Source organism: Parasteatoda tepidariorum, chromosome 11 (genome assembly GCF_982258835.1).
Source record: "Parasteatoda tepidariorum strain Cologne lab strain chromosome 11, Ptep-v5.0, whole genome shotgun sequence".
Classification (NCBI taxonomy): domain Eukaryota; kingdom Metazoa; phylum Arthropoda; class Arachnida; order Araneae; family Theridiidae; genus Parasteatoda; species Parasteatoda tepidariorum.
The window spans coordinates 91,270,833-91,282,455 of NC_141765.1; the positions used below are offsets into that span (position 1 = coordinate 91,270,833).

General features: G+C 29.5%; 1 protein-coding gene across 5 annotated transcripts in view; it reads right to left on the reverse strand.

Annotated features, from left to right (window-relative positions):
* Positions 1 to 10,810, reverse strand: part of LOC107455797 (protein phosphatase 1 regulatory subunit 12B) — a 187,288-nt gene extending 176,478 nt beyond the window's left edge. For all 5 annotated transcript variants that reach the window (XM_071187602.2, XM_071187600.2, XM_071187601.2 and 2 more), the window contains exon 1: positions 10,204 to 10,810. In XM_071187602.2, the coding sequence (XP_071043703.1) occupies positions 10,204 to 10,455 (252 nt within the window). In that variant the 5' untranslated portion in view covers positions 10,456 to 10,810. The remainder of the gene's footprint in view (positions 1 to 10,203) is intronic.
* Between the last annotated feature and the right edge of the window lie 813 nt (positions 10,811 to 11,623).

Consider the following 11,623-nt stretch of genomic DNA (forward strand, 5'->3'; position numbering starts at 1 on the left):
CTGCAAATAATCTCGTACAAAAGCATGTTCGGTTTTAAAATAAAATTTTGTAAATTTTAGATTTTTCTTATCATTAGGATTGATTATTTGCAAATGAACAAATAACTTTCCGCTAAATGAGTTTTGATTCAGCCAAATCAAGACTCATTTAGCTGCAAGTTATTTCTCTATTAATATATTTTTGCTACTTATAACCCTCTGTCCTTGTTTGGGTCAATCAAGAATAATTTATAATCCAGATTGTTTATAAAATTTTTGTATATAGAAAATATAATAAAAGATAATTATAAGTCAATTATTGTTGGTTTTGATGTATTTCTTTAGCTGGAACTGAGTTCCCAAATATTTGTTCATTTAATATCACTTAAATCATATATTTTTGTTAATCCATATCTATCCAACTATTCACATTACATTTTTTATACGCAGGTTAAATCTATCGTGGCACAAGTCCTCGTGTTGATAGTGGTGTTGTCGAAGTTTACTAAGACTTATTTTCAAAAATGTAACGTTACCTTCTGATAGTTCCACATGTTTCATCTCTGAAAACAAAATCTTTCAGTGTTTCTTCTCTGAAAACAAAATCTTTCATTTTAAGACCCAATTGCCTATACCAGTTATGAGGATTTAAAAGGTGAATGGGAAGTTTGACTCTCTAAAATTATTCTTCCTCACTCTTGGTATACTGATTTAAACAATACAGTTTTAATATTATACAGGTGATGAAAAATTTATCAAAAAGAGTATAGATGAGGGGTATTATGACTCTGTTTAGGAAATTATTCCAGCTGTACAGGTAGAATTACCGAAACATCCTAGTTGGTTTACTTTATCTTACAGTAAAAATACCAAACAATTAAAAATCAATGCCATTCAAGACAAGACTTTACATTGGAAAAATTTAAGTAATCCATTAGGATTTCTATCTAATATTCTAATACAAGGAAGTATGAAAAATCTATTCCTCAAGCCAGATCTACTTTTTTGGTTTTCTACATGAACATGTACACAGATTTTATCCGAATTGTAGGAGAGACATAAGCTCCTTTACTGCGGATCATTCAAATAAAATTACAAAAAGGGAAACAATCAGTATTATGGTAGACCTCGATATCTTTAATGAGGAATTCATTTTAAACGATTCAAGCTGAACTCAGAATGAAATCAGCTGATTTTGTTCCCCTTTAAAATTGTAAAGTAATGGTTGTACTGCATCTCCGAATGTGACGAACAATATAAATACCCAATCTTTTTCACAAATTATTCATTAAAAGTTTAACTATCAAGATGGAAGCACCTTATATTTTCTGCTCCAAGAATTAGGAGGATCATTATGCTTCCCAAATGTTAAATGATTTACTTTATTATCGAGTAGTATCGTATAAAAAAGGTTACGGATTAGGAAGTATTTTTAGACAAATATTTAGAGCAGCTTTACCATACCTAATTCTAGGGTAAAAAACAATTGAGAATGAAAAGTTAATCACTGCACCATGTGTTATGACGGATGTATCAGCAAGTTAAGGTTCAAAAGCATAAGCTAAAAATAGAAGAAAAGAATCGAATAAGTACTAACCAATAAAGCACTTAGAAAAACACAGACAATGGTCAGCAGCAGATGGTCTAAAGGAAAGCGCAAAACTGAGAAAAAATATTTCAAAGAAACAGAAAGTGAGAAGCCTTGTTAGTTTTGATCCGTAATGGCTTTCCTTTTAAGGAACTCCCTGGAATGTGTGAAATCTGAATTAGAATTGCTTCAGATGCCTGACACACAAACAGTTATACAAAGCAGACAGTGTATATAATTTCACCCGTTGTTAAAAGTGTATGATGTTGGACATGTAGAATTTAATATGCCTGGTTCCGACTATGATTTCATTGATTTAACCCTGACTTAACTTCATGTTAATTAGACTCAACTTCATAAAAAAAGATAACAATTTTTCAAAATATGCTTGGAGAGTAGGAAGTTTACATATTGTTAAAAACTTTGATAATAAAAACAAAGAAAAAAATCAATTTGCTTTTTCAATATTCCAGAGCAAATGAGCATGTGTGTTAAAAAAATCAAAATATATTGAAAAAGTAGTAATTTATTTAATTTAAGGTTCCACGCTTAAGCTAAAGGAATGCAAACTAATAAATACACAAATTGAGACAAGTTTTTTTTTTTTTTTTTTTTTAAAAATACATGTCTCATATAAATGATTCTCTCCCCTTCATATAAATAATAACAAATAATGAGAATCAAAAAAAAAATTTATAAGTTGAGATCAGACAATTATTGGCGACCACTTGAGTTTTACTTAATCTAAAAAATCTGCCTAAATTGCAGCATAAAAGAACTAAAATCAATATGTAGATTGAAAATAATTTATTATTCATAGTTATTACCCCTAATATAAACCAAATAGTTATAATATAGCAAAAGTATTAGGAGTACCATGCCTTTAGAAAAAATCAAATTTATAGTTTGAATGATTTTGGCTGTATTTTTCATATATGATACATAATATAAATCAATCAAATATTGTGCATGATTTAATATCTAATAAAATGTCCTCAATGACAAAAAAGAAACTTGCCTACGTTTTTGACAGTTTTTGACGTCAAAAACCCAACCCTGTATGAACCTCCCCCACTATACTCAGTGTTATTTCTCTTTTCTCTCTATTTCAAGAGAAGAGGGATCTAAGCTTATGACTACAAAATAAAAGAATTTATTTTTAAAGGATCTTTTTTTTTAAACACTTTGTATTAAAACACTTTTCACTCTTAAAAAAAAAATAAGAATGTTTTTTAAAACTTCTTAATTTTGAAAAAATGTGTATCCCTCAATAGGGGGTTCCCTTGCAGGGCCTAGGGACCATGCCAAAATGTAGTTACAGCCTTGTTCCTAACTTACTGACTCTGCAAAACAACATATCACATGCGCATTCCATTGGACATGTTAAGTACAGTAACGCTTCACTTGCAATGTGTTATCAATAAGTTCATTATATCCATGTCAAACTATTTAATTGAGAGAACTGCCACACATGCTTTGCGCTTAAGAGTGAGCCATGTAAAACTATCGTAAACTGAATGTTCCTTTTTCTGGTTGTAAAACATTTTCGTGATTGAAATTGTGTAAATTTTTAGCCATGTTCAATAAAGAAAAGTTTAGTGCACATTTCCTTTCAGATTTCTCGTTCGATGTTCATTTCAATCCTTTTCAAAGCAGACACAGGGAACAGATTTTACTTTAACTTTTTGAAGCCAGGGTATTATTAGCTTAAATAGGTAATGTTGAAAAATATTATAACAACTAGAGATGGAATGAAGCTTCAAGCACTTTGACGAGGTTTTGGCCTGGCCAAATAGAGCTTTGTTTTTCTTATAAATTTCTATTTAATTTTATTATAAAGTTTAAATTTAAAAGATTGCGAATATTAATATTGACCAGGGTTGCAAAAAACCCACCTGTCCAATAAAACCCGCCCGGGTTTTACTGGGTAAAACCCACTCGGAAAAACTCAGTAAAACCCACCCTAAAGTGGGTTTTTCTAAGATTGGTTTATTTTTATCCTCTGTTATATTTAAGAGAACTATTGAAATATATATGTAGTCTAGCCTAAAAAAAATTAACCTATAGTGAAGAAACTAATTGTGTTGGAGACTGGAGAGTCATCTTTCTGGCTAGATTTGACTATATGGCCATTGATTCGCTTTCTATGCAAATTAAAAAATTTCCTCAAATATTTAAGAATAAAATATAAATAAAAAGTAATCCTGTGTTAAAATAAGTTTCAAATGTGTGATGTATGTGAGTACACATAACATTCTGTATCGTGATGTCAGAAGAAACTTTTTTCAGACTTTCATATCAATTTATTTGTATTAATTATCTATATGAAGTCAATTTATAAAATTAAACTATATTATATTGATAAGCTTTTTTAAAATGAAGAACCTATCCCTGCCTTCTCTTTTGAAAACCCTCCATAAAAACATGAAAAACCCAGAAAAGCCCAATAAAACCCACCCAGGTTGGGTTTTTCTACAAAAACCCGGGTTTCTTGCAACCCTGATATTGACCTCTTGGAACCAGAAACCAATCAATAATTAATAATACATTCTATTTAATTTGAAAGTTGCTAAGAAATAAGTCACCCCACATTAATAATACCTTACATAATAAATAAGCAATACCTTACATAATAATACCTTACATAATAAAAAGTAGCCAATATAGTAGTTTACTCACCTGTCGTACTTTTCAGTTCACTGAGAAAAATTTTACTTAATGCAGAAATTTTTTTTCATAAATTTATTCTAAGCACAAGACTCTAAGAATTGGGTTAGACGCTTTCAGTCATCGCAAACAGATACCAATATGAAATATTCTTCTGATTCATATTCGTGCTAAGATAACTTCGAGATGTACCAGATAGGTAGGATCATACGATAATGACTAATCAATATTACTTATTTAGTAGGTATTTAACTCTATGAAAGGCTATGGCTTTCAAAGCTAACCACAAATTAATTAAAATAATGTTAAAATTCATTTAAATAAATTGTTATACTAGAGACAAACTATAAAAAAATTGACAGTCTTAGTCTTTTACTTTTAAAAAAATTTATTGTTTTTCAAAGAGTTAATGGACATTAACATTAAAAAGGGTTAGTACAAGGAGTTTAGTTGTTTATAAAAGACATAACAATAAACAGATAAATGTGGAAAAACAATTTTGAGGAAACTTATTACATGAAAATAAAACAATGCCTAGTTTATTAAAATTTGAGTGAGAATGGGAAAAGCAAAATACTATTAGTGTCATTATCAGAAATTTTTTATTTGTTTAAAAGGAAAGTAAGAGCTGTGATGGCTCAGGGGATAGAGCGTTTGCCTTCCAATTATGTAAACTGGGTTCTAATTCCAGCAATCGCCGGTTGATACAAATTCCCACTGGCTTGCACCTGCCACAGTGCTGACGATAAATATTGTTAGTGGTAGATGGACCATGGGTTAGAGCCCATTTGCTGTCGGGCTAACCGAGGGAGTTTCTCGCGGTCTTCATCTCCATGTAACGCAAATGCGGGTTAGTTCATCAAAAAGTCCTCCACTAAGGCAAATACTTGATCCAGAAGTTCCCTTGTCTTCTGGATTGGGTTCAAAATTACAAGGTTACGAAATTGAACATTAGTAGTCAAGCCCAAAAATTAGGTCAGCTGTTCAATGACAGTTATAAAATATGAAATAAAAAATGAGAGTATCCAAAACAGTTGATTAAAAAAAAAAAAATCAAATATAATGACAAAATTCTCATGTACTTTTAAGACAAAAGAATGACATTTTTCAAAATGATGATGAGAGTTTTACAATAAATTCTTTGGCAGTCATGGTCGTTTTTTTTAAAAAATAACCTGAGAGTCTGAGCAGAATTCACTTAATAGATGTCAACATTTCACTGTTTACTGTTACATATACTGGTTACTGACAAACACCCTTCAAGACATGCAAACAAACACAAACATTAATCAAACATTAACAAACATTAAAAATTAATCCTAAACAATTCAATGACATATTCATAGAAATTATTAAACTAGAGGAGGTAAGCACATTTTAAGTATCATGGAAATATAATTAATAACGAAGGAGAAACTGATAAAGATCGCAAACAGATACCAATTTATTTATATTTAGTATACATACTAAATAGATTAAACAAAGCGTGAAATAATAAATTCCTAATAAGGTAATAATAATAACCTTAATAAATTTTGGAAAAACAAAAACATAACAAATATTACACTTCTCAACACTAATGTTTAATCTGTCCTACTATATGGATTTGAGACATGTCATTGCAACAAAAAAAAACCTGAAAAAAGTATTTTTTAACAACAATTTAAGAATCTTGCATATCAAGTGGTTCTATAAAATTTGTAATGCAAAAACAGAAACTAGGGATGTAAGGAATAGTGATTTGACTGAATAGTCAAATAAAATTTTTTTTTAAAAATCATTCATAAGTATTTTTTATATAGAAATTAGTTCAGTCATTATTGAAAAGTAATAAAAATTTAGCTCTATTATTGCTTTAGTGTAAAAGCAAAAAACTCAGGTCGAAAAGTTAGGCATTAATAAAAATAAATGTAACATAACTAAAATAAATATTTAGAAATATTTAAGATTAAAAAAAAGGCGGTACTTAGGGATTATCCAGTCAACCAATTTTTGCTAAATCCTATATTATCGCCAAAGGAAGCTCCTATGCCAATAACTGCAAATTTAATCTTTTTGTTATTGTTATTTCATTATTATTCGATAAATTTAATAAGTTCAGAATATTTATTTTGGAAACTGCTTTTCATTAAGATAGAGCCAAAGAATTTGCGCATTTTTGCGAGCGTTGACAGGTAATCCCAAAGAACAAGAAAAAGTAATAAAAAAATAACGGTTACATTTTTTAAAAAAACAAAAAAAGTCGTAAAGTCGAAAAAATCTATATAAAAAATACCCTCTTAATTCTTAAAACAAATCCTTAATGGTAAAAATAATACATTCCGTAAAAAAATTATCCAGATAACATTAAAAGAGATGTCTAACAGAAATGCTTTTAAAAAATACAGCGATAGCATAAAAACGTCTGTAAAAAATCAAAGATACAAAAGCAAAACAGAAACAGTAAAAATCTATCTTAATTTTTGAAAGAAAAACAAACTTTCACAACGAACTTTCACTTTGAAGCTACACATTTTAATTTTCCAATTACTCTATTTCCAACAACAACAGAAAAGGTGAAGATTTAAGTCTAACAGAAACCCTCTCTTAATAGCCACGTCATAATAAAAACCTTTATAAAAAAAAAATTTCAAAAAGAAAAAGCTAAATAGAAAGCTAAACAAAAATTGTTTTTACTTCTTAAACAAAAGATTTAATGCTATAAATCTTAATACAACTTTTTCACATCGTAGTTTTTTAAGAAAAAGTGACCATAAAAAAATAACGCTCCTATAAATGCTTTTTAAAGAATGTTGTCATAATAAGAACACTTATAAAAAGAAAGATTAATAAAAAAATTCAAATGAGAAACAAAAAAAATTATTCTAGTTTTGAAATATAGCTTTAACATTGAGAATCAAAGTTTCCCATACTACTAGTTATTAGGGATGTAACGAATATTCGGCCACTATTCGGTATTCGACCCTTTTACTGAATATTCGGCCTAGCCGAATACTGAAGTTATTCGGCTGAATATGAATATTATTAGATATTTGGCTGAAAAAATTCATAATAATAAAGAAAGATATTTTTTAAATATACTTTTAAATACATTTAATCACAAATATTGCAGAGTTACATTTCACTGCATTAATTATTCGAAAATCTAACATTTACTCAATTTAAGTTGTACAATACATAAGTGTATTTAATAATGTTACATAAATAAAAACTTTTTCTTCTTGCAAATTTATCATCATATGTATTTAAACAAGCATTGGAATCTTTTACATTAAATACAAATATATATAGTTTGTTAAATAGAAGTGTGAATACTATCTGAATCGGCAATTAAAATGTATTTGTGATTCCCTTAATAATATCTATTTATAAATAATATGCACTAGAAATATATGATTATATAATTATTTATTATAAATGTAAAACATTAATTATCCATTTAATGGATGTCTTGATACTTAGAGAAACAAGCTACTTAACAAGCTTAATTTTCTGGGTTTTAATAATTTTTCTGACAAAAAAGAAAGTTAAGAATACATTTAACAGTAGTAATGAGCTCTTATTTTAAATAAAATAGCACATAAATTACAAGTATAACTATAATTAAAAGATGCTATTAATTATTTAGATTTATAAAAGCCATATTGCCTTGTTATTGGCATCAAGATATTTAAATTATTACAAAAATTAAATCAAGTTGTTACAATTTTTTTAAATATACAAAGATTAAAAAACAAATTTGTTAATATTTATTTCATTTTTAATTTAAAATTTGAAAATTACTTTAATTACAAAATTACAATCAAAAGAGAAATATTTAAAAAGTAAGTATTCGGCCACCGAATATTCGGTATTCGACCTAAAATGTGGCCGAATATTCGGTATTCGGCCACATCACTACTAGTTAGCTGTCTTACCGTACAAGAAAATAGTGAGAATAAAATAATCAAGTCTATAAGAAATGCTTCGTTCACATGCTTTGTTTCAGTTAAAGCAGAAAAACAAGCAAAAAGATTTTTAAAACGAAGAGTTGAAAAACAGGTGAAATTGACTAGTATGAACAAAATTAAAAAGGGGAAAAAAATCAGCATTTCAAAACTCATGATTCAGTACAAAGTAATCTAATTTCAATTCCTCAAATTTCGCGTTTCCAAATATTTTCAGGACATAAACTAACAAGTTTCAGAGCTTAACAAATATACGTAAAAACTATTTCTAATAATGTATAGTAAAAAATACAATTCCAGCTTTTAGTAAATCTGTGGGGAGATTTTATTATAGACCATGTCAACCTTCATCTATCAAAAGGTACCTCGTGATGGATTCAAGTTAACATGTCTTATATACTATTGATTTGGTATTTAATATTTGTAGTGGTAGTTACGCCACAAAAATATAAAGACTTTCCCTGTAAAATCTCAGTCAAAAAAAAATTTTTCAAGAATACTTTGAGGAATAGTCGGATGAATATCTCGCCGAATATTCGGCCAACCAAATATGCCACAAAGGGGCTGAATACTCGTTACATTCCTAATAGAAACAGATTGATCGAGAAATTAAAAAACGTAAATAAACTGGTCATGTTCGTAAGCCTGAAAATTTTAAAGTAAAACGAATTTTTGATTGGAACCCTCAGGGCTCCAATCATAAAGACAAAACCTAAAAATACTTGGTGCAGGACTATTGTAAACAATAGGAAAGGCATGGAGAGAGATATGGTTACAAATAGAATGAGATAGGAAGCTATGATAGAAGCCCAATGCTCCATTTGGGAGTGAAAAGGAATATGTATGCATGTAACATTTCACAAACTATAAAATTTCTTCTTAATAATAATAATAAAAGTCTATAATGGTGTCCTCAATAAGATTTGTACGATAGGCTTCATGCATCTCAATACTACACAGTTTAGTTTTTAAATTCACACGACAAGTTTGCCTTAAATTTTTTATTCTAATGCTCCCTTCACCTGAATCTGATGAATTGCTTTCATGTACATGATGAGCATAGTATGGAGCCCTGTAACTGCAGCTCCAGAATTCCACTCAATAGAAATAATTATAGTTACTATGGGGAGATTTCCGTATCATGATCTGTGGCAGAATAATCGCTAAGTTTTGGAAATTTCCGGGTAGTGGCCCACGAGAAACTAAAACAATATCACAGAAAGGGACCAACATGAAAAGTATAACTCGTAGCCACCCCTGGACAAACATCTACAAGTTTTTTTTAAAAAATTTGAAAGTTTAAAATCTATTTGGCATCTTGGCGATTGTAGTTGGCAAGACAGATCACAATACGGAAATATCCCCGCTACTTTTTTCACAGTCTAAATATTTTTAAGGGATATTTCCTAAATGTGATCTATCACATCAACTACAATCGCTAAGGTGCCAAATAGATTTTAAACTTGCAAATGTTTAAAAAAGATGTTTTCCGGGGTGGCTACAAGTTATTCTCTGCCACAGATCACGAAATGGAAGTCTCCCCAATTTTTAGAGCTAGATTAGTAAAATCAGAAATTATAAAAATTAATCAATTTCAAAAATTTAATGTATAAGCAAGTCCCAATTGTGAACGGTGAGTAAAATTAAAAAATCTTTTAATGAAATCTGTAAAGTATTGATATTGGGAGGTCTTGGGCAAATGCCACCTCTGACCAAGTGAGAATTAGGTTCTGATATTGGAAAATAAAACTAGTTCCCTTTGAATAGCAAATTGTTTTGCCAAAACATAACTTAAGGTCTCTAATATTTTCGATAAACATTCAAACAATAAATATGGAACTTATAATATTACAACTACAGCAAAATGTTAATTTTACCAATAATGACTGAATTTTTAATGGTAGGAAATAAAACCGGTAGCTTTAAACACCAAATAATTCTATACCAAAACTGCGATTATTAATATGACAAACATATAAAAAAAAAAAATTTGTTGTAACTCTAGAGAAATGTTTCTCTTACCTGATGTAATGCTGTTAGACCATCAACATTGGCTGTATTAATGTCTGTTCCAAGTTTTAAAAGGCGTTCGACTTCTTCCGTATCACTAGCAGCACATGCAGCAAGAAATACACAACCATCACTAAACTTTATTGTATTTTTTTTATCCTTAGGAATGGTAGGAGATACTTGGTTAGTTTCGGAGTCTTCCCATCGTTTCAACTGTTCCGCTCTCCGAAATAGAGCACTATTTGTTCGCGTTTCTATAGGCATAGCTTATAAACAAAATCTATCAATACAAGACACTAACAACATTGATTAAGGTATCATATCACTCACGGCTATGACAGCCAAAGTCAGCGATACAGAATAAATTTAGTTACGGAATAGGCCACCAGAGTCAAATTCGGCTGAAATTATGAAAAACTGTAGTTTCGTTTCCAAGGCAAAGTTTTGAATATAGAGCAATAGCACGGCTATAAACTAACTTGGAGTAAAGTAAAATCAAAGTGGTTAAACGTAAAAGGTCTAACCTAGGTAGCGCTTTACATTATCCAATGGATTGTGTTTTCTGCAGTAGTAAGACTGCAAGTTCTTGACCGCCTATATTTCCGGTTTGCGTAGAAACAGACCATGGAGATTTCCAATCCCTGATAGACCCAATCCCTGATAGGGTCTATCAGGGATTGGAAACAGTTGGCGAAAATTTCTATTGGTGTTAAGGGAGCGTTCTCAGCAATCGCCAAACAACTGTGCGCTCATGTTTTTGTTTTGCTTTCGGTATAGTGTATCTATCATTCACCAAGTTAGATATGGATGAGACATTTCATAGTTTCAATGAAGCGGATCTTCCTAAAAATTTCTCGAATGTTATTACGAAAAATGATGGAAAAATAATAGAAATCCGCTCTTTTATCAAGCCATATGATATCCAAGCTTGGATTGATTCATTCAGCGCTAATAAGGTATTCATATTATTTTCGTCTTCTTTTTATTAAGACATTTTGTAACGATACTGTTTTTATGAGAACAAATATTATGAGTAATATTTTTATAATAGCAAAGTTAAAAACATTTCAATTTTATTTTATAAATATTTTAAGACGAAAATGATCTCTCTTTTTTTTTCATATCTTAGACTATTTTTTTAAATTTACGGATAGTGAAAAAATTGAAACAAGCAATATTAAGTCGTTTGATTTTAATAATTTACTGTAAATTCTAAAGGTATTTAACATTGGAAATTCTTAGAGAATTATTTTAATATTTTAGGCTCAATGAAAATGCCATAAGAAATTTGGCACGCCACGAATAATTTTAAACATGATCAAGAATAGAACTGATGGAGTTAAAACTCGAAGCGCATGGGTGCCCACATTTATAAAACCTCCAGAGGTAAAATTAAAGACCAACCATCTTCAATAAGCCGAAGAAGAGTTGG